This window comes from Oryza brachyantha, chromosome 9, assembly GCF_000231095.2.
Source record: "Oryza brachyantha chromosome 9, ObraRS2, whole genome shotgun sequence".
In the NCBI taxonomy this organism is placed as follows: Eukaryota; Viridiplantae; Streptophyta; class Magnoliopsida; order Poales; family Poaceae; genus Oryza; species Oryza brachyantha.
In genome coordinates this window covers 3466441-3489505 of record NC_023171.2, presented here as the reverse complement: position 1 = coordinate 3489505, position 23065 = coordinate 3466441, and the positions used below count along the sequence as shown (strand labels likewise).

The window sequence follows — 23065 nt, the reverse complement described above, 5'->3', positions numbered from 1 at the left end:
AGGGCTCATAATTGCTAGTTCTGTCAACAATTGCTGAGCAGCAGAATCGACCACATAAGAATTAAGCACTTCCTGGATCCATTGAGGCTGAGTAACTGAAACAGTCTGAAGAGAAAAGAAATGTCCAACCCGAGACAATGCATCTGCATATTTATTATCAATTCCCTTTTTGTACTGAAATTTATATTGAAGTCCAATAAGTTTAGTCATAGCCTTTCTCTGTAATTCACTCCCCAGCACTTGATCATCCAAATGACAGAGAGATTGATGATCAGTTCTAATAGTAAAAGGGCCTCTGCACAAATAAGATCTCCATTTATCAATAGCAATCATAATAGCAAGAAACTCCTTTTCATAAGTTGACAACTTCTGATTATTTGAACCCAAAGCTTTGCTATAAAAAGCAATTGGGTGTCCCTCTTGTGACAAGACTGCACCAATACCTGTAGAACAAGCATCTGTCTCCAATGTAAAAGGTTTAGAAAAATCAGGAAGGCCTAAAACAGGAGTTGAACACATAGCTGTCTTCAATTGCTGAAAAGCTGAAGCAGCTTCAGAGGACCACACAAATTTAGTATGCTTATGAAGCAATAAAGTCAGAGGTTTGGCCAAAATACCATAATTTTTCACAAATTTCCTGTAATAGCCAGTTAAACCCAAAAATCCTCTCAATTCAATTGTATTTGTAGGAGTAGGCAACTGTTGCATAATCCTTGTTTTCTCAGAATCAGTTGCCACTCCGTCAGCAGAAATAATATGACCTAAGTATTCCAATTGTATTTCAGCAAAGGAACATTTACTGAGTTTAGCATATAATTGATGCTGTTGTAATAGCTGTAGAACAAAATCCAAATGATGAACATGATCCTCCAAAGTAGGACTATAAACCAAGATGTCATCCATAAAAACTAAGACAAACTGTCTTAGATAAGGGGCAAAAATTGAATTCATCAAGCACTGAAAAGTGGCTGGAGCATTAGTCAACCCGAATGGCATCACTTTAAACTGAAAATGACCATGGTGTGTTTGGAAAGCAGTCTTTTCTTTATCAACCTCCTTCATCCGAATTTGATGATATCCACTGCGAAGATCTAATTTAGAAAAGAACTTTGTACCAGCAAGTTCATCTAACAATTCATCCACAATAGGTAATGGAAACTTATTCTTGACTGTGAGAGCATTAAGGCACCTATAATCCACACAAAATCTCCAAGTATTATCTTTTTTTCTTAACTAACAAGACTGGAGAGGCAAAGGGACTGCAACTATGAGTAATTAGGCCCGATGCTAGCATTTCACTAACCTGTCTCTCAATCTCATCTTTCTGAGCGGGAGAATATCTGTAAGGCCTACTATTCACAGGTGAAACTCCGTGCAAGAGAGGAATAGAATGATCAAATGGCCTATGAGGAGGTAAAGAGGAGGTTGTCTGAAATCCGTAGCATATTTCTGTAGCAAGTCCGTCACACACGCTGGTATCGAAGAACACTGAGAAGAAGATGCAGGAGAAACAGCTTCTACCACTGCAAGTGCCCATATATCATTACCAGCGTGCCATTTGGCCAACTGGTCAGAACTGATAGTAGTCAATTGATGGGACTGAGAAGGCACTACTCCTTGTAGTTTCACAGTGTGACCTTGATAATTAAAAGAAATCCATTTCTCAGCCCAATTACAATTCATAGGGCTATACTGAGATAACCAATCCATCCCCAAAACAGCATCATAACCCCTAATTCCAGAACTTTCATAGAAGAAACAAATGTATATCTTTGAATCCACCAAGTAAATGCAGAAACTTGAGAATTGCATGTCAACATAGTACCATCAGCTATCTTGACAGTAGCAGGCTCACAAGAGGGGGTACCTTTAATCGATGACAAAGATCAACATTGATAAAGCTGTGTGAACTCCCTGAATCAACCAAAATTAGTACCACTTGGTTTCCTACTAATGCTCGCAACTGCAAGGAATTTGCAGTACCGGCTATGCTTGTAAAGAGAGTATCATTTCATTTTCAACCGAAGTATCTTGCTGACTAATACAGTCCAAAAGTGCATCATCCAAAATTTCAGCAGAAGTAGTGAGATCCATAGCTTTTAATTGCCCCTTCAGCTTTGCCACACACATGACTTGGACTATACTTCTCACCGCATTTAAAACACAATCCATTGGCCCTCCAAATGTCTTTCAATTGTTGAGCTTTCCAAATGTCCCCGGCAGGTGTTTTCACTTTATCTGAATATTTGCCTGATGTTCCTTCTTTCCTTACAAAAGTTTTTCTCAATTTACTAGCACTCTCATATGCTAGAGCAGTGACATAAGCCTGATTCACATTCTCAGGTTGATGAGCCGCCACAGAATATCGCAAGTCATCCTTAAGACCTTCTATATTATTAAAACAAAGTCTAAAAAATATATATAATATGCTAAAAAAAACTCTTGTGTCATCCGCATTAGACAAAATGAAGTAAAAAAGAATTCAGAATTGCAATATCTTTTAGTATCTAAATAAAAATACTAAGAAAAAGAAGAAAGATGAATTGATTTGCGGCAATAGATGTCTTTCACATACAACTAGAAAAAAGTAATATCCTTTTTGAATGGCAGTTCCAAAAAAACATACTTCGATGTCAAAAAAACGTATTCGTAAAAATCTTTGGAAGAAAAAGACTTACTTTTCCATAGTACAATCTTATTCTTTAACAAAATCAAGATCCATGATAAAATGAGAAACCAGAAATGAACCCTGTGTAACAACTGGATTATACAACTGAATATGGTATACCAATTGATTGAATTGAGATCTGTACTCGGAGACAGTGCCTGTTTGAGTTAATAGCAACAACTCATCGATCTTAGTTTTTTTTATGAACCTCAAACTCAGCAGAAATAGCTGTACATAACTGATCCCAAGTAGGTCGACCATTCTCCTGTTTCCAGGCCTAGTACCAGTGTGCCACATCACCCATTAAATTCAAAGCCGCAGCTGACACTCAAAATTCATCCACAATATTGTAAAAATGAAAATAAGTTTCACAATTATCAAGCCACACGCGCACATCTGTGCCCTCACACTTCAGGAAATCCATTTTCGGAGTCCAATTTCTGCGTCCCCCAAATTCATCCATAGAATGCACGGGTGATGAAGGATGTACCGGGGAAAACTGACGTACCGAGGGCTGCAGAGGTGGTAGAGACGAATTCGAAGTCCCATCACGCGGTGGAGGATTTTGCAGTGGTGCTGATGGAGTAGGCAATAACAGAGGCTGATTCTGCCACGGTGGAGGATTAGGAGAAACAGGAACGGCAGCAGCCACCGCCTTGAGAGTCCTTGCCATCACGATTTGCTCCTGCTGCACCTGGCTTAACGAAGACATGGAGAGATCCACCTTACTCTGCACTGAATCCAACCATTTCCCGTGCTGATCCAGCTTGAGATCAATCCTCTCCAGTTGTTTACCGATCCCCTCAACGCCTTCAACGTTGGCGGACAGAGCATCCAACACCTCCTTAATACGTTCTTCCATCGCATCCATGGCTGTCACCACCTGACGAACCTGAACGCCTTGCTTAGCTGGAGCCGTGGCAGCAACTTCTGTAGATCAAATCGAACCAAGCACGAGATGAACAGCGATTCCTGCAACCGAGGACTCCAAACTCTACTGCTCCAATGGAGCAGACCACCCTGACAGAAACGCCATACCCGGATCACACCAAAATCTGATACCAAGTTGTTATAACCTCAACGCCGACGAACTTTCCGTCAATTCGTCAAGGAGAAACAAAGAAACCAGAGAGGAAGAGATGCTAGAAAATTCAAGAAGAGAAGAACAGAGAAAGCAAGTTCAGCGAAGGGGAAACTCATTTCTTTCTACATACTGCAGTTCACAGGATTTTATATCCCTTTCTCACACACAAACACCCTCAGGGCCCCACCTGTCAGGCTAAACCTCTTACATGATAAAATGTGTTTTCCCATCACAAAGACACCTCTTGACAATTACGTCTTCTCCTGTTTATCATCTCCAGGCATATCGCCAGATATGACAGGCTTGCTTGTCTACTGTAGGCAGAGCAGCTGATTCACACAAGAATACCAGAAAATCCTCTGTCATTTCTAAGTAAATTTATTCTCATCAAGTCCATCTCAACCATATCGTCTATCATATCTCACACAGCAGTCTCTTCCATTGACATGAACAAAAATATAGGCATTCAAGGATGGCACAGGCAAAAAACAAAGGCCCCAATTGGAAGAAAATTTCCAACCATAAAATGGAGGAAGTATAAGAACAAATATAATTTTGAATAGCATCATACTTTATTTTGAAAAAATAGCAATTAACAAATAAAATTCAGATAATTTATTTACAAAATGGTTACACAGTGTTATGTAAAAACTATCCAAAGAACAAAAGTTAATCCAATTCAACAATACTATACATGTTAATTTCTGTTTCAAGAAATAATTAGAACATACCAGGAACGTACTCCAGGGTTAACACCTTTTCAGTTGTGTAGTCCCACATGATAAGCTAGAAAAACAACATAATGATTATCCTTGCAATACTTTAGAAAAAATGTCAAGACAAAATGGCAGGTAGCTGGCTAATTCTATATATAGAGGCATACGGTCTCAGTCTGATCAAATATTGTCATTAGAATCACGAGATATACATGAAGCCTAGCATGGAAGCAAAACCCAAAAACAAGTTGCATTTTGAGGTCCAGGAAACATACTGTGGCACATGGACCCACTTTATATTTCTGAAATCTCGACGAAATCTGTGTGCGTTCTTTCCCATTGATATAATCAATTTCTTCATACAGAATTCTGAAACCACAAAAATCATTATGGTAAATTATATTGTCAATCTCAGTGGAAGCTTATTGCCTTGAGGAATCTGTAAATGAACAAAAATAGACAAGGCCCTACTGATTTTTCAAAAATTCTCCCTTTGACAACAAAAGATCTTCCATTTATTAGTCCTTATACTCAATATATGAGGTATTTCAATGTAATCGTTCCCCTCCAAAGGAAGGCTCCTTTGTAGATTTAAGTAATAAAGGATCCACACGACGAACAACAAAAGCAACAGAGTTTTTATTTGAAGAAGAATTGCAGTTGCAATATCAGGTTATATGGTATGGAACTAGTTATTCCATTCCACACAATGCCAACAATTTTTTTGGCAGAAATAGTTGGAATTTATTCTAGAGGTGGCAAATAAATAAAATATCAGAGAATAATTCAATAACCAATCATCATAAACGATACATTCAAATTATCCAAGAAGATTGTGTTGCAGCTTACTTGGAACACTCTTCATAAATACCAATCCAATCCCTTGAAGGACCACCAAATGTTTCACTTCTCTGAAAATACTCAGCTACTAGCTACTCTGTTGAACCTTGAAGAGAATCCTCATGTGCCCTTTTGATTGCTACAACTGTTCCATCAGCTAGAATTCCCATATAGACTATTCCATAACCTCTTTGACCAACTTGAGCTGATAGGTCAAAATTATTTGTAGCAGCAGCCATTTCTTCATATGTGAAGCATCTCACCCCATCAACTTTGACAGAAAATCTCGACACTGTAAACAATAATATTACATATTTTCAGGTTTTGTCTCTTGAAAAATCAAAGATTAAAATTACCTTACACAGTCAGATATTCAATAAGCATGGAACAAAGGAACAATTACGAAGATAATGGGAGTGCCACAAAGTACAGACATTCATAACTGCTTGAAATGCCATGGAATGATACCTTAATGCTTACAGAAGTACAATGACTTGCATGAACACGTCTTGAAATTGTCTTAGTTCTTGAGTGCCTTCTCATTATAAGAGCAGTAACTACTGCAGAAAGTGCAATGGCAGCAATTGCGCCTACCAAGATACCACCCAGTGCAGTTTTGCTTAAACCTGATGAAGCCAGATTAGGATATTCTACGAGAAAAATACAAAAAACAGCAATATTAGTAATCGGTGTGAGCAACCAGGCAAAAGCAGTGCATGGCAACCAGTGACAAGTTTAAAGAAAATCTTTGTTTTATATTTGACATATGGTTAAAAAAATAAACATTATGATTATTTATTTATATTTACAATAATTTTATTGAATATTTATACATTAAAATTTTGATGATGAAAAATAAATAATACAGATCTGTGCTTCATTATTAATAAGTCATTATATAGAACCGAGAGATGATCCATCACAACATTTTTCAAAAAAATAAATGTGCAGAAAAAATTCCAATTTATCCTTCGTAAGTTAAAATGAGGAGTTTCGTGGCAGAACAAGTATACACTTAAACTTCAAGTGTACATACCATAATCATGAGAACCAAGCGTGAAATTGAGAAGCTTGTATTGGCCAAATACATCTAAAGTGTAATTTCCCATCCAGCAAGTATGTGTCTAAGTCGAACAATCTCAGACATATTGAATAAACTTGTATTGCTTGGAAATAACTTTAGATGCATATCTAGCCTTGGACCAACCTCCCATATGTAGTTGTAAGTATATAGCTGGTAAGGAAACAGCTGCAACAAAGAAGTTAGATAAATCTTGAAAGCATCTTCATATGGATGAAAGTCTTTGATTCCTGGACTCTTCAATCGAATTCCTACACCAAGTGGCACCGCATAAAAACATTGTGCCGAGAATGAAGGATTGTACTCATAATCTTTTTCTGTCGGGAAAGTTCCAGGTTTACTGACTGGGGTTGGCAAAGGTTAGTTACCAGAGTTCCATCAGAATTCTCACATACAGGATTTCCATATAGCCTGCACAAATAACATTGATTGTGATATTGATCTATTGCATAAGAACTTGAGTACTTTATTCCCTTCAGAAAGGGCAATTTTCAGTTCAATTCCTGTTTTCACTCATAATACAATGATGAAAAAACTGTTTTGATTATGATGTCCATTCTCAAAAAGAACAGTGTAGCCTGAAAACTTTTATATATAAGCAATATAAGCTGCTCTAAAAAGATGAAACGGTGTAAATCAACGAAAGGGAAATCAGGTGTGGAACTTGCGTGCTCAAAATTAAATATCCATCTACAACACAGAATTTTTATGCAGGAATGCTAACTAATAGTGCATCACGTAGATATATGAGAACGTACAAGACAGTAACATTTTGTGCAGGATTAATTCCAGCCGGAAACATCTGGAGGGAATTATTTTGGAAGTCCCTGCACAATTAACAAGTATGTCAATTATATATTAGCGTTACAACTTTGAGCGTAAAAGAGAACTTTTCCAAAAAGAATCGTACAGCACAAGACTTTTGTTTCTTGTAAGGTCGACGCCATCCCAAATTGTTGAGGGAATAGAACCATCTAAATTATTGTTTTTAACTGACATGCAAAATCGCAATGTTGACATGTTTTTTTAAAGCAATGATATACTACTGTAATGGGCAAGTCTTTTCACATCCTTGTATGCACTTTATATGTGGGCTTTGCCTAAGTCAAAACATACAGTAAAATCCCCAAATTTTCCTAAGGTTAACAAAATAACGCCATACACAAGTTGTGTTGTGTCAAAATGAGGTTTGACAGCAATAGAAAATGGCTAGGTCAGGTCTGCAGCAAATAAGATATGATGTAAAATTCATGAAAAGGAAGGAAAATAAAAAAAAATCAAATTCCCTCAAACCACCAGGTTGATCATATGGAAATGCCTCTTTAAACTTGGTGCCCTCTTTCGTGAAGTTTTTAGAGTGTCTATTCCTTGCTTTGTCCCACTCTATCTAAGTATAACTGGCAGAGATGTTTCCTCTCCCTCTTTTTATAACAAAATAGAAATGTGCAGGAGGCCTGAGATTATATTTGGAAGAAGTAGAAGCGGTCACAAAAACCCACATGAAGCAGTCTGGAGCAAGATTTAGCAAAGCTAAATATTACACTTATAATAACTGAAGATTAGGAAGCCCTGAGAAGTTCGATGGAATACTTCCATTAAGCATGTTTTGTGACAAATCACTGTCATTAAACTAGATATCAGCTCAGAGATTAAAAAAGTGAAACAGAAATTATAAAAGCTGCATACTGTAGTGATATTTGAAGCAAGCTTATTAGGTGGGATAGATCCTGTCAACTGGTTCCAGCTAAGATCCCTGCATATGCATGTGAGAATTAGTTTTGGCATTTGTTGAGTTATTTCCTGAGCTCATGTTCTAGAGAAATGGTCACACATTGTTAAGGAAACTCTAGCTTTCTTTCTAGCAGAAAACTATTAATACCCCCGCGAAAACTATTAATCTAAACTTCTTCAACAAAACTTATAGGCCAGAGTTGTAAATCATTTCCACTATCTTAAAAAAATACTCTAAACTTCTTTTCGGAAGTAAACTACTACTTCAACCACATAACCACCATCAGAAGTAGGGAGCTTGAAGCCCCATATTTGAAGTGGCTTTCAGTTTTCAGTGTCCATGAACCATGATATCAAGATACACAGGTTGGAAAATCAAGATGGCATGTCCTTTCAGCAGGATTAGTGTACTCACAAATAACCAAGTTGACGCATTGCACTCAGATCGGGAATAACACCCTGCAAACTGCAGTTTCGAAGACTCCTGATGTAACAAGAAACATAACCCTCAGCCTTTGCATTTTAGCATGGGAATAAGTAATAAAAAAATTAGGTAGCAGCACATGGTAATTGGCATTGTAAACTAATCATTATATTGAAAGTATTTAAACTTAACAGATTGAGATAACATATAATGCTCACAGTTTAACTAGTGTTTGTGTGGACATGTTGCTATACAGAGCAGGGATGGAACTTCCGCTGAAGTTATTGTTGTCAGCCTGACTAGAAACCAAAAAAATAAATACAAATATAAGAAAAAGTTATTGTATGAAGCAATTTTTAATTGAGTACGACAATTGACCATGGGTACATACAGTATTCTCAAGGCTGGTGCCGCAGCTAGTTCTGGAGGAAGAGGCCCAGACAAATTGTTGTTATCAACAAGACTGCAAGGTTTTGGTTACATATATAATAAGCTTAATTCTGTCTCACCTGATAAAACATGAATAACGAAAAAAATGTAACAAATAGGCTTTCCTCTTACAGGTGAAAAAGTGTAGGCAGTCTGGACAATTCGGACGGGTTTTGCCCACTTAAAGAATTATTGTTCATGTGACTGAAATGAATGGGGCAATTGAGTTTAGCAGTGGACTCATACTGAACAGCAAATCATGAGAAGAAAAGGAAATGCACAATCCTTAGATGTTTCACGCTCTTTAAGTTGGCAAATGATTTAGGTATTGGGCCAGATAGTAGGTTTTGATCAACCTGTAACCTTGTGAAGTTTTGGAGGTCGCCAATCTCGTCTGGTAAAAAAACCTGATAGCTGATTGCCATTTAATAATCTTGAGAAAACATGAAAAATAACAAGTAATGTGTTTTGTAAGTATAAGAAAAAATAATGAATTATGAAGTTAAGGAGTTCCATTGTTTTCTATGCATATTGACAAGGGGAAATAAAAGTAATAGAAAGAGTATACGCACATAAGCTTGAGTGTAGTGATATTGCCTATCTCTTTAGGGATGCTACCTGTTAAATTGTTCCACATAAAATCCCTTCAAGAGAAACAGCAATAAGTTAATATATGGTATAAGATATTGATGAAAAAAAATCAACCATATACACATCTAGATGACATCAGAGAACCCATCAGAGAACGAAGAAACACATCTAGATTCGGAGGCCTGCTGCCTGCAAATAAGTATTGAACACAACTTGTTCATACCTGTATCTTGGACATGAAAATTCGGAGGCCTGCAAATCAGAATGTCAGACAAGCCATGTACACAATCAATTAAGCCAAAAACATATTGCTGAGAGATACGATGGAAGATTAATGAGAAGATGGGAGATTACCCTGGTTTATTGATGCGATTCCGATTGATCTAGGTGAGCTGCCATACTAATTCAGCATAGGTATCCCCACCAAGGGACCACTACCATCTACCAAGTTAATCCTTCAGAAGAAAAAATAAGACAAAAGAAACCAAAAAAGAAGAGCCGAATGAAAAAACAATCGAGAGCACGACCAACCGAGTTGTATTGCTGTAGATGCCAAGGGACCATCATTGTGCCTTGCCTGCACAATCCTAACCCCAAATGACAGCTAATTTTAGGAGTGTATACGTACCTTTTTGCTGCACAATCTTGGGTCCATTTGCCACCCATTCTCCCCCTCCCATAGGCTTTTGTCCACTGTAGGATACATGCCCCTTGCAAGTTATGACATATAGCTAGTTGTAAATATAATATACATAATTTCTTAACCAATTATGCGAGTAAATTACAAAATATGGATTGTGATATACCTTCTGATATGTCTTCTCTCCTCCCAAACAGCAAGCTATATGACGAATACAAAAAACATCAATAAAAAGGTATATGTGATATGAAAACCCCAGAGAGTCACATATCATTCATTGTTCATGAAAATCGCACATGGCCCGGGATAAAGTTTGTGGAGGTTGGTGCCTAACCTTCGCAAGGAAATAGGTAAGTTCTCTAGTGGATTCTTGTGCTTCTTCATAGAAGGCTGCCGAGTAGAGCGGATTGCAACCTAGGGCTAGGCGATGCGGCTTGATCTTGACCTTGGTGGTTGATCAAGGGCTAGCTAGCACCTAGGGGTAAATCCGAAGACTCGAGTTGGTCTTGTAGGAGGAAGCCAAGAGAGGAAAAGGATCGAGAGGGATCCCGCTCAATCGAGGGCTTCAACGGAGAGTAGGATCAAAAGATCCGAACTTCAGGTAAAAAATCTCTTGTGTCCATCTTTATGTGTTTCTTGGTTTCCTGTTGTTCGTGTGATCTTCTTGAGTTCATCTTTCACACACACACTGCACGTTCCCAGGAACTTCACCAAGAAAGGAGGACTGAAAAATCTCTCCTTTCACTGACCGGACGGTCCGGTGTTCATAGCCAGACGGTCCGGCCCCTACTGACCACTGCGTTTCGAAGAATTTTTTAGGACACCTATTCACCCCCACCCCCCTCTAGGCTGTCTCCCTGGGACTTCAAGGATCATATCCACAACCACCTCGAGGAGCTCTATGCAATGAGTCGGCCCACTCATTATTCCAATCAAATTGGGCAACGATTTCAGTCACTGATTAGATCTAGGACTATTAGTTTTCATGGTGAAGGCTAGGAAAGAAGATATAATTATAAATTGGATGAGAGAAAAAAACATAGCTAAATGAATGGGCACTATTATTTTATAAATGTAAAGCAACTAACCTGAGCGTCCAAACTTGTAGGAACAGCAGTATTGTTAGAGACATTAACCTGATCAGACGACATAGATGGCGGTTCATTCAGTGGCGTCAACATTGACCATATCACGGTGGCGTGAACATTGTAGGTACATGCATATATCAGTGGAGAAGGGAGCAGTAAGAATGATGGTAGCATGACTTTTAAATCAAAATGACTTGTTGATCAAAATAATCAGTTTAATGAGATATATGATTGTCAAAGAGAGGTATATTAGTCATGCATACCCCTATGCTGAATCATTGCTGGTTCCAGACCTTCATAATGCCCATTCACATCTACCTGTCTTTCACCATGCAATGCATCCTTTATTTGATTCTGTGTAGATAATGGGCAGTGTTCATCATATATTAAAAGGGAGATCATACCTTGGTTATTGCTTGGAAAGCCATGTAAAAGTCTATAAAGAAAACACGACCTAAGAGGTCATCGCCCACTAAGATGATCTAGAGAATTTTCGGACTATTCATAATCTCCAGATCATTAATACTAAATGTGTAATCCTCCAAACATAAAGTCCTACGATGTTATATCAAAGAATAATTATGGTAAGCTCCTTGACTAAAAGGGAAAACTACATATGATACTTTGTATGCTCAGAGAATAGGTAATTCTGGGGAAAAAACAATACAACTGTTGCGCCATACAATGAGAGCATGAAGAGTCCATAGCAACAATTTATATTACTACTGCAAGCTTCACTTATAAAATAGGTAAAACTGATCTCCAAAGTACCCATCAGAGAACGAAGAAACACATCTAGATGACATGATTTAAGAAAAAATAGTGAACACAACTTATTCGTACCTGTATCTTGGACATAAAATTCGGAGGCCTGCAAATTAGAATGTCAGACAACCAATACACACAGTGAATTAAGCCAAAAACATATTGCTGAGAGATACGATGGAAGATTAATGGATGGGAGATTGCCTTGGTTTATTGATGTGCTTCTGGTTGATCTAGGCAAGCTGCCATGCTAATTCAGCATAGGTATATCAGTTGCCAAGTTGATCATTCTGAAGAAAAATAAGACAAAAGAAACCAAAAAAAGAGCTGAATGAAAAAACAATAGAGAGCACGACCAACCGAGTTGTATTGCTGCCGTAGACGCCAAGGGACTGCCGCGGTCATCATCGTGCCTTGCCTACACAATGTTGAGTCCAAATGACAGCTAATTTTAGGAGTGTATGCGTACCTTTTTGCTGCACAATCTTGAGTCCATTTGCCACCCATTCTCCCCTTCTCATAGGCTTTTGTCCCATGTAGGATACATGCCCCTTGCAAGTTATGACATATAGCCAGTTGTAAATATGATATACACAATTTCTTAGCCAATTATGTGAGTAAATTACTAAATATGCATTGCGATATACCTTCTGATTTGTCTTTTCTTCTCCCAAACAGCAAGCTATATGAGGAATACAGAAAAACATCAATAAAAGGTCATTTTAATTACAGCCAAGTGAGATAACATATATATGGAAATAATTAGCAACATAGGTGCATGACAACTTAACAACAACATAAACAAAACCATCACAGCAGTCCACAACTTGATAGTCCACACATAACATTGCAAAAGAGTCCACCATCATCAGTACCACTTGGAGCATCCGCACAATCACTCACATCAGCAATCATCATGTGGATCATGATCTTCCTCGTCTTCATTTCCTGAACCCAAGTCATCTTCAATCACCCTTGATGCTGAATTTCTTGGACGCTTCCTGTAGGTCAGTATTTCACTGTTGTTGTCTCTATGAACTCTCCTTGGGACATTGCGACCTTCAAGTGAGGCTGATGCACCGACAGCTTCACATCCACAACCACCTCGAGGAGCTCTATGCAATGAGTCGGCCCACTCATTATTCCAATCAAATTGGGCAACCATATCATTTCTAAGTAAATTTATTCTCATCAAGTCCATCTCAACCATATCGTCTACCATATCTCACACAGCAGTCTTCCATTGACATGAACAAAAAATATAGGCATTCAAGGATGGCACAGGCAAAAAACAAAGGCCCCAATTGGAAGAAAATTTCCAACCATAAAATGGAGGAAGTATAAGAACAAATATAATTTTGAATAGCATCATACTTTATTTTTAAAAAAATAGCAATTAACAAATAAAATTCAGATAATTTATTTACAAAATGGTTACACAGTGTTATGTAAAAACTATCCAAAGAACAAAAGTTAATCCAATTCAACAATACTATACATGTTAATTTCTGTTTCAAGAAATAATTAGAACATACCAGGAACGTACTCCAGGGTTAACACCTTTTCAGTTGTGTAGTCCCACATGATAAGCTAGAAAAACAACATAATGATTATCCTTGCAACTTTAGAAAAAATGTCAAGACAAAATGGCAGGTAGCTGGGTATTGCTTCACTGCTCCACTTTGCTTATAGTTTAAATTCACTGAAGTGGAATGAACATAGCCAAATTATAGACTATTAAAGGACACAATAATCATGGCTAATTCTATATAGAGAGGCATATGGTCTCAGTCTGATCAAATATTGTCATTAGAATCACAAGTTTATACATATACATGAAGCACAGCATGGAAGCAAAACCCAAAAACAAGTTGCATTTTGAGATCCAAGAAACATACTGGCACACGGACCCACTTTATATTTCTGAAATCTCGACGAAATCTGTCTGCGTTCTTTCCTTCATTGATATAATCAATTTCTTCATACAGAATTCTGAAACCACAAATATCATTATGGTAAATTATATTGTCAATCTCAGTGGAAGCTTATTGCCTTGAGGAATCTGTAAATGAACAAAAATAGACAAAGCCCTACTGATTTTTCAAAAATTCTCCCTTGGACAACGAAAGATCTTCCATTTATTAGTCCTTATAATACTCAACATATGAGGTATTTCAATGTAATCGTTCCCCTCCAAAGGAAGGCTCCTTTGTAGATTTAAGTAATAAAGGATCCACATGACGAACAACAAAAGCAACAGAGTTTTTATTTGAAGAAGAATTGCGGCTGCAATATCAGGTTATATGATATGGAACTAGTTATTCCATTCCACACAATGCCAACAATTTTTTTGGCAGAAATAGTTGGAATTTATTCTAGAGGTGGAAAATAAATAAAATATCAGAGAATAATTCAATAACCAACCATCATAAACGATACATTCAAATTATCCAAGAAGATTATGTTGCAGCTTACTTGGAACACTCTTCATAAATACTAATCCAATCCCTTGAAGGACCACCAAATGTTTCACTTCTCTGAAAATACTCAGCTACTAGGTTTAGATTGCATACAAGTTTCAAAGAATAATCAAGAAGGGTATCAACATTAAACAACTTATGAATTATTCCACATCGAAGACATCTAATTATTTCTTGAAAATAGACAATTTAAATAATGTTATCATTGTATTTTGAAAAATTAGTATGCAAAATAGTAAAAGGATAACAAAGAAAATTGAAACTATGCAATTATGCCACTATTATGTAATGACTAGTATGCAGAAGATGAAGAAGAAATAAGAACTAATTGAAAAAGGTATCTTGAGTTCACCTATTTCATCTGGACAAAAGACAAAATTTCTATCAAATTCAATGAAACTAAACAAAATAACTTGAAGTCTGAACCCTCATCTGTCAATTTCTTAAATGGAAAAAATAATGTCTTACTTAGGTCAATGTCAAAAAGTTTTCTGAGCCCTGGTCGCACTTTAACTGCCACTCTCTCTCCATTGTGAAGCACTGCACGACGTACCTGAATAACATATATGCAGTAACCCATAAGCAGATTTTGTTACAAATAAAAATGATAGGATGAAGATCATAAAAGGCACCATATTTCGCAAGTTATTAACAAACATAGTTTTTTGCCTCAAAAAAGAACATGGACCAATAAGGTTAATGGTGTGAAATCAGCAGTTATTATCACAGGAAAGGTCAACTGGCAGCAGGTGGCAACGGGCAGGAAGTAATTGATTGGCAAATACAGATTTGAGAAACATGTAGTTGTAGGAAAGATTGGCATATACAGATAGAAGAAATATGTAGTGAAGCAAGGTTGACCTATACATATAACATATGTGAAAACATATATTGAAATGTAATTTTACAACTTGAAATAAAAGTATGCAGCGGACTAGCAGCAGCTATTGGCTTCAAAGAGAAATTGAACAGGTAAAATGGATAGAAAAAATCCTTGAGAAAAAGGTGATATAGTATGATATACTCTTACTGATTTTTACTGAGAAAATCAGATTTATTTGCTGGAGTGTAAAACTAAGCACCTGACCAAGACTGGCAGCAGCTATCGGACGATCCTCTTCCTTGAACACAACTTCAATTGGGCAACCCTTTTCTTTCTCTATGAAAGCCCTTGCCTTCTCAGGAGAAAATGCAGGTACTCTATCCTGCAAAAAACAAAACAGAACTTACCGTACATATACTTTGCCGTGTTAACAAACTGTTTCAATTTTAAATTACTCCTCTAGATATCTCCTGTAAATCATCATTGTGATATTAATTCTGTCCCTTCATTCATCATTATGAGTTTACAATCAGTTTATTGGCGAGTTGAAAAATCAACAAGAGGAAATGAGGAATACAGACAATACAAGAACAATGCGAGGTTAACAGAACACGGTAGAGATAGCAAATAATATGTTAATAATTTGATGATATTGAATCACACAAAAAATACCTGCAATTTTGCAAGCTCGTCAACAAATTCCCTTGGAAATAGATCAGATCTTGTGGAAGATAACTGTCCAAGCTTAATAAACGTTGGACCAAGCTGCAATACTTGTTCTCTTAACCATGAAGCAGTTTTCCTCCTACGAACTTTCTGTGATATATGGGATGGTTCAGTCCACATGTACAGTAAATAAGTATCTGTCTATTTTTGCAACCCAAAACTCTGTGATCCATTATAATAACCACCTAATCCACTCGAAAAGTATTCTTCACATGCAGACAACTCAAGTGGATGACTTTGGTCTAAGCTTTTGCATAGGAAACTTTATGGTTGCAGAATTGTTAACTTGATTGCTTATCTATATCATAAAAGCATACCTGGTTTTCCTCCGAGAATCCACCTGCATAGGCCCATTTTGCATTGTCGAATAGAACGCGGATTCGAAGAGAAAGAACAAAAGACCAGATATCTGCGCTACTCTGCCCAGAGTTGTAATTATCTTTTGCCCAACTGAATCCTTCATCAGAAGGAAAAACCTTCAGCTCCTCTTCACGGTGACCATGGCAATCAACGTCCTCACCTGTACCGCATCCTTCTATATATAATTAACTGAAACAAGTATAAAATCTCCAACGACCATGGTCGCCTCCTTCATCGGTAACGCCCATAACAAATCCAATAACGTGGCATATGCCAATATCTCCCCAGCACGCCACCCTTCTATATATACTAAGCTGGGGCGCGCCCTTGCGCGCCACCTGCATATGATGTTTGTACCTCTATTCATCTCACTTTGGTATATAATTAACTGAAACAAGTATAAAATAATCATACAACAGCGGAATGAAGTAGTAAGGTTTACAAATGGATGCAAGTTCACTTATAGAGGTGCAGGTTACAAAAGGGTTTAATAATGAGGGAGAAATTGAAGTCTAAACGGCGATACTGGAGATTTCATTATGCTTCCCAGAAACATGGTATCACTAAAAGAGAGAATGATATATTGGGGCATTTACCGTAGAGGGGTAGAAAACCATAGGGTTTAGCACCATGTTGCCATCTGCAAAGTCAACCACGTGAAAGGTGAGTAAATTTTTTTTGGTTTGCAACACTGTATATATATAATAGTTATTTACAGTTACATAAAATATATATCCACTGCTTACTTCATACCCTTCTGTAAACACTACGTGTGAAGCCATGTAAATCTGGAGATACAGAAAAGGAACAAATTTAACAGGAATAGAACAAAAAATTAATATCATCTCCTAAAACACATAGGCTAGATGAGTAAACGATAAAGGAGCTATGAAGAAATCCTACCTTTTAGCTTAAGTATATTAGGCGGGAGCATAAAACATAACTTGTCTAGAAAGACGGTTGGTAAGGGAGCACAATATTATCGTCTCGGCTAACCAAATTTGAGGAAAGATGAAAAACATATCATAAAACCACTACACGCCACCTGAAAGGCATCAACAGACAATGAAGTTGTCAAAGAAGACTCCATGTGTCCAACAAAAAAAGTATCCATGGCACTACAAAACAATCAGCACCTAATTACAAATGTCGAGCAACATAAAACCTTGCTGAAGCTTCTTTAGATTATGATTTGACAATGAATTCTTGTGTTCAAGCTTGACAATCAAAATAAGCTCATTTTCAGCTCCTCTATCCCTTGTCAAGAACTATCTCATAGCCTTCTCACTGCTATTTCTTGATCACCAGGAGGGACTCCCTGTATAGATAATAGTTTTTATTGGATAAAATCTGCAAACCAACCCTTCCAATTGTAAAATTTATTGAATAAAAGAAACTACAATGAAATGGTAAGTTAGCACCTTATAAACTACAATGGAGATATAAAATATCGAAACCTCCTTCACCATGCCTATCGCTCTCATCGGCATCATCTTTTACTGCACATAAAGTTGATACACTAAGATTAAGTTACTCTGTTTTGTATGTCATCTGTATTTATTGGATCTATCGCAAGAGAAAACATACATTAGTAATGGTACAATGCATTAACGAAATTCCTACTTTTAAAAGGGATATGTGGCCTAGATAGAAACCTAATTTGACATCCCTACTGTATTGACCTGATATGTTGCCTGGAAGTAAATTTATCATAAAAAGATACATAGTGAAAGAAGGTTGCCTTTTTACCGTTGTGCTTTGAACTCCAAATAGTATGTCATGTGCAAATAAGAGCACTACTACTATCAGGGAACGGATGGTTGCCATTCAAGAGGCAGCAAAAAAGAAAGAGCAATGGATTTACTGTCCATCGTTTGAATTTGTCCATGAACCATGGGAATATGGGCAAAAGAAACTGCTCAGATGCAACCCGTTCCATGCAACTGGCCAGATCTTCTCAGCAGCATAATTCAACCACCTGACAGTCTTTGCATGAGAGAGAAGCTGCTTTGGAAATAAAATGAGCTGAAGCTGGGGAAAGCAGGATTTATAGTTGACATGATAGCCGAAGACTAATAAGAAACAATCACATTTAGATAGCAGTGCCAGAAATAGAATTGTAGTCTATAAAATGATGCTAAAAAACAAGGTGTAGCCTACCCTTCTTTGGTTTGCACATTTCCGTTCCTTATGTTGTATTCGCCTTCGCGGTCTCATTGTGTATCGTTCATTCACCTGGTTTATAGTATATCAGCAACCTTCAATTCTACATGTACAGTAATATATGAACAAAGAATGACAAGGACTGTACAAATTGGACCCTGGGCAGTGACTCCTGTAAAACAGTGATTACAAAGAAGGTGTAGCCTACCCTTCTTTGGTTTGCACATTTCCGTTCCTTATGTTGTATTCGCCTTCGCGGTCTCATTGTGTATCGTTCATTCACCTGGTTTATAGTATATCAGCAACCTTCAATTCTACATGTACAGTAATATGTGAACAAAGAATGACAAGGACTGTACAAATTGGACCCTGGGCAGTGACTCCTGTAAAACAGTGATTATAAAGATCAATATTTTTTTATCAGAAGAAAACTTCACACACAATTTTCCCATAGTACCAGTCAGAATGTATGACCATAATATATTTTTCAATATTTTTTAAACAGATATTATTCCAATCTTGCTAATAATATGCATATTAAAAAGAATAAAATACAAATTTTCATGGGTAAAAAGAAATTAAGAGGGAAACTGAAATATAATGCCTTACAATGTTTTAGAAATTCAGAGAAAATGCAAGGATGTAGTTTCAAGGTCCAAAAATATAAAGGAGTTCATGTAGCGCAAGATGAACCATACAGCTAGATTAACTTGAGAAAGAATTTTGTAGTCTGGGCAAATATGTCCATGAGTCTTTTTTTAGATAAGTTTGTATTCTAACTTAGAACAAAGCAACATGGTGAATCAACCAATGAGGATGCCGGTACTCCTAAGCAGTAAGCACCAAAACAATTCACATTTAGTTGTTAAAATTTGACTGGGGAAGGCCACATCTTCAGACGGGAACCTTGTTATCCAAATCAAGTAGGATGAAAATATTGACTAACGACTATTGTAACCTAAGATGTATTGGTCTCTGAACATTCCGTGTGAGGATCAGACAATCAGGAATTATAGGTGTGTGTTCATGTATAAACGAACTATGTAACCGCACCAATCCCATCATTCCCATGAGTTAACTGTTTGTAAGCAAAGTATGTTGCTGACGCAGGCAAGTAGACCACAGATAACCAATTATCCAAGAGAAAGAAACATTTTTGTTGGATTGCACTCCCATTTGGCCACCTTGCCTGAACTAAAAGAAAGTGCAGACTCCATCGTTGACCAATTTTTCGCATATAGGCTGAAAACATCAGCTACATCATACCTGACCAAACTTTCAAGAACTTGTAGATGTATCAGAGTGCCGAAATCAATCGACCCTTTCATCATTGATGGGGATTTCAGGATGAAAATGATGCACAAATGATGTTATGCCAGCTGCATTTGCTTCAAAGTATGTTGCTGACACAGGCAAGTAGACCACAGATAACCAATTATCCAAGAGAAAGAAACATTTTTGTTGGATTGCACTCCCACTTGGCCACCTTGCCTGAACTAAAAGAAAGTGCAGACTCCATCGTTGACCAATTTTTCGCATATAGGCTGAAACATCAGCTACATCATACCTGACCAAACTTTCAAGAACTTGTAGATGTATCGGAGTGCCGAAATCAATCCACCCTTTCATCATTGATGGGGATTTCAGGATGAAAATGATGCACAAATGATGTTATGCCAGCTGCATTTGCTTCAATCACAAGCCATCCCAAGTTCCAAGCTGCGACGGAGAAGTAATAACTGGAATTGATGGGTCACCATAACCAAACAGCAAGTGGAAAAGAAGGAACAGACAAGAAATTCTAGCTCTGATCCAGCACGCACCAATGCAGCTCAGCGGAGAACAAAGCGAAGAGGGGACTAATACTACTCGGCCTTGCTCCACCCAATCCATCCAAACAAACCCATCCCTAAATCGAATGGCCACAAACGCCCAATACAGAATTCCATTTCCAACCCCAGTTAATCTCGAGGCACCATATGAAGGAACACTAATCCATGACGAGAGGGACTCACCGCGAAGAGGTTGACAAGGGCGGCAAGGAAGACCATTGGACGAGCTCTGTCGTCTCCCTCCCCCTACACCTCCCCGCTCGCCTTCCTTCCCCCTCCTCCGCTCCCCTCCCTTCTGCCGTTAGGGAGCAGCAGAGCCGGCAAGCCTCCACCACCAACACTCCCTCGCTCTCACTCTCGCTATCCGAGCCTTCTCTCGCGCTTGCCAAGGATGGGAAGAGGAGGGAGACGACAGAGCAGAGAGGCCGATGCTCGACGGCAGCATGGCCCGGCGGTTGGCGGAGCCCGACGTGCAGCCACCTGCATGCTGCTGAAACTAAGTAAAAAATTGCAAACCCATAAAAATAAGTAACAAGTCTGGTCCAAACAAAAATCAGGAGACTCGGAAAGTATGAGCAAATAGACTAATAAGCAGGCAAAGTTCTGGTTGATATCATGGTTCCTAAGGCGACAAAGCGAAGCTGAGAGACCCACCACCGCTCAGGTGCCTAGGCGCTTAAAAAGTGGTTTAAGGCGACGCTTTGAATACATCCTAACCCCAAATGACAGCTAATTTTAGGAGTGTATACGTACCTTTTTGCTGCACAATCTTGAGTCCATTTGCCACCCATTCTCCCCTTCCCATAGGCTTTTGTCCCATGTAGGAAACATGCCCCTTGCAAGTTATGACATATAGCCAATTGTAAATATGACATACACAATTTCATAGCTAAATTATGTGAGTAAATTACTAAATATGGATTATGATATACCCTTGATGACTAATAAATGTAAAGCATTGCTAACTAACCTGAGCGTCCAAACTCGTAAGAACAGAAGAATCGTTAGAGACATTAACCTGATCAGACGACATAGATGGCGGTTCATTCACAGTGGCGTGAACATTGACCATATCACAGTGGCGTGAACATTGTAGGTACATGCATATATGAGTGGAGAAGGGAGCAGTAAGAATGATGGTAGCATGACTTGTAAATCAAAATGATCGGAGAAATGAAACACATGACTGTCAAAGAGAGGTATATTAGTCATGCATAGCCCTATGCTGAACCATTGTTGGTTGCAGACCTGTCTTTCACCATGCAATGCATCCTTTATTTGATGTTGTGTAGATAATGGGCAGCGTTCATCATATATTAGTGTAGTCATATATATGAAGCAGAGATAGATAAGCACCAAAGAAGCAAATTGATAGTTTTGTGCAAATTGAACTCGAAATTGCATGATAGGATGAAAGGGAGATCATACCTTGGTTATTGTTTGGAAAGCCATGTAAAAGTCTATTGAGAAAACACGACCTAAGAGGTCATCGCTCACTAAGATCTAGAGAATTTTCAGACTATTTATAATCTCCGGATCATTAATACTAAATGTGTAATCCTCCGTACATAAATAGTCCTACATATATCATCAAAAGAATAGCTTCGGTAAGCTCCTTGGCAAAAAGGGAAAACTAAAGATGATACTTTGTATGCTCAGAGAATAGGTAAGTCTGGAAAAAGAACAATACAACTGTTGCACCATACAATGAGAACATGAAGAGTCCATAGCAACAATCTATATTACTACTGCAAGCTCTCACTTATAAAATAGGTAAAACTGATCTCCAGTGTACCCATCAGAGAACGAAGAAACACATCTAGATGACATGATTTAAGAAAAATAAGTAGTGAACACAACTTGTTTATACCTGTATCTTGGAGATGAAAATTCGGAGGCCTGCAAATCAGAATGTCAGACAAGCCATATACACAGTGAATTAAGCCAAAAACATATTGGTGAGAGATACGATGGAAGATTAATGAGAGGATGGGAGATTACACTGGTTTATTGATGTGCTTCCGGTTGATCTAGGCGAGCTGCCATATTAATTCAGCACAGGTATCACCACCAAGGGACCATTATCATCTGCCAAGTTGATCCTTCCGAAGAAAAAATAAGACAAAAGAAACCAAAAAAAGAGCCAAACGAAAAAACAATAAAGAGCACGACCAACCGAGTTGTATCGCCGTAGACGCCAAGGGACCTTCATCGTGCCTTGCCTGCACAATCTTGAGTCCAAATGACAGCTGATTTTAGGAGTGTATACGTACCTTTTTGCTGCACAATCTTGAGTCCATTTGCCACCCATTCTCCCCTTCCCATAGGCTTTTGTCCCATGTAGGATACATGCCCCTTGCAAGTTATGACATATAGCCAGTTGTAAATATGATATACACAATTTCTTGGCCAATTATGTGAGTAAATTACTAAATATGGATTGTGATATACCTTCTGATATGTCACCTCTCCTCCCAAACAGCAAGCTATATGAGGAATACAAAAAACATCAATAAAAAGGTATATGTGATATGAAAACCCCAGAGAGTCACATATCATTCATTGTTTATGAAAATCGCACATGGCCAGGCTAGCAAAGGAGAAAAAAAATGTTGTCTCATCCC

At 37.9% G+C, this 23065-nt stretch overlaps 2 protein-coding genes, 1 long non-coding RNA gene and 1 pseudogene across 3 annotated transcripts; all 4 read right to left on the bottom strand.

Annotated features, from left to right (window-relative positions):
• Nucleotides 1-5490: 5490 nt before the first annotated feature.
• LOC102709396 lies at nucleotides 5491-10270 on the bottom strand (annotated as a pseudogene).
• Nucleotides 10271-12252: 1982 nt separating this feature from the next.
• Nucleotides 12253-17210, bottom strand: LOC107304992 (protein ACTIVITY OF BC1 COMPLEX KINASE 7, chloroplastic-like). Its single transcript, XM_040527412.1, has 12 exons — nucleotides 17193-17210; nucleotides 17043-17086; nucleotides 16404-16606; nucleotides 16033-16176; nucleotides 15620-15742; nucleotides 15006-15090; nucleotides 14533-14594; nucleotides 13956-14049; nucleotides 13593-13647; nucleotides 12705-12739; nucleotides 12418-12608; nucleotides 12253-12307 (listed from the first exon to the last, which is right to left on the bottom strand). The coding sequence occupies exons 1-7, from the start codon at nucleotides 17195-17197 to the stop codon at nucleotides 14587-14589; spliced, it is 612 nt and encodes a 203-aa protein (XP_040383346.1). The 5' UTR covers nucleotides 17198-17210; the 3' UTR covers nucleotides 12253-12307; nucleotides 12418-12608; nucleotides 12705-12739; nucleotides 13593-13647; nucleotides 13956-14049; nucleotides 14533-14586.
• Nucleotides 17211-17869: 659 nt separating this feature from the next.
• LOC107304978 lies at nucleotides 17870-20038 on the bottom strand. The gene is made up of 4 exons (XR_001551036.2): nucleotides 19876-20038; nucleotides 18818-18992; nucleotides 18607-18681; nucleotides 17870-17945 (listed from the first exon to the last, which is right to left on the bottom strand). It is a non-coding gene; the product is annotated as an uncharacterized LOC107304978 (long non-coding RNA).
• Nucleotides 20039-20304: 266 nt separating this feature from the next.
• Nucleotides 20305-22685, bottom strand: LOC121055320. Its single transcript, XM_040527533.1, has 9 exons — nucleotides 22618-22685; nucleotides 22443-22529; nucleotides 22312-22340; nucleotides 21870-22019; nucleotides 21412-21459; nucleotides 21195-21276; nucleotides 20625-20937; nucleotides 20433-20518; nucleotides 20305-20348 (listed from the first exon to the last, which is right to left on the bottom strand). Exons 4-9 carry the CDS (start codon nucleotides 21891-21893, stop codon nucleotides 20305-20307), a joined length of 597 nt encoding a protein of 198 aa, XP_040383467.1. The 5' UTR covers nucleotides 21894-22019; nucleotides 22312-22340; nucleotides 22443-22529; nucleotides 22618-22685.
• Between the last annotated feature and the right edge of the window lie 380 nt (nucleotides 22686-23065).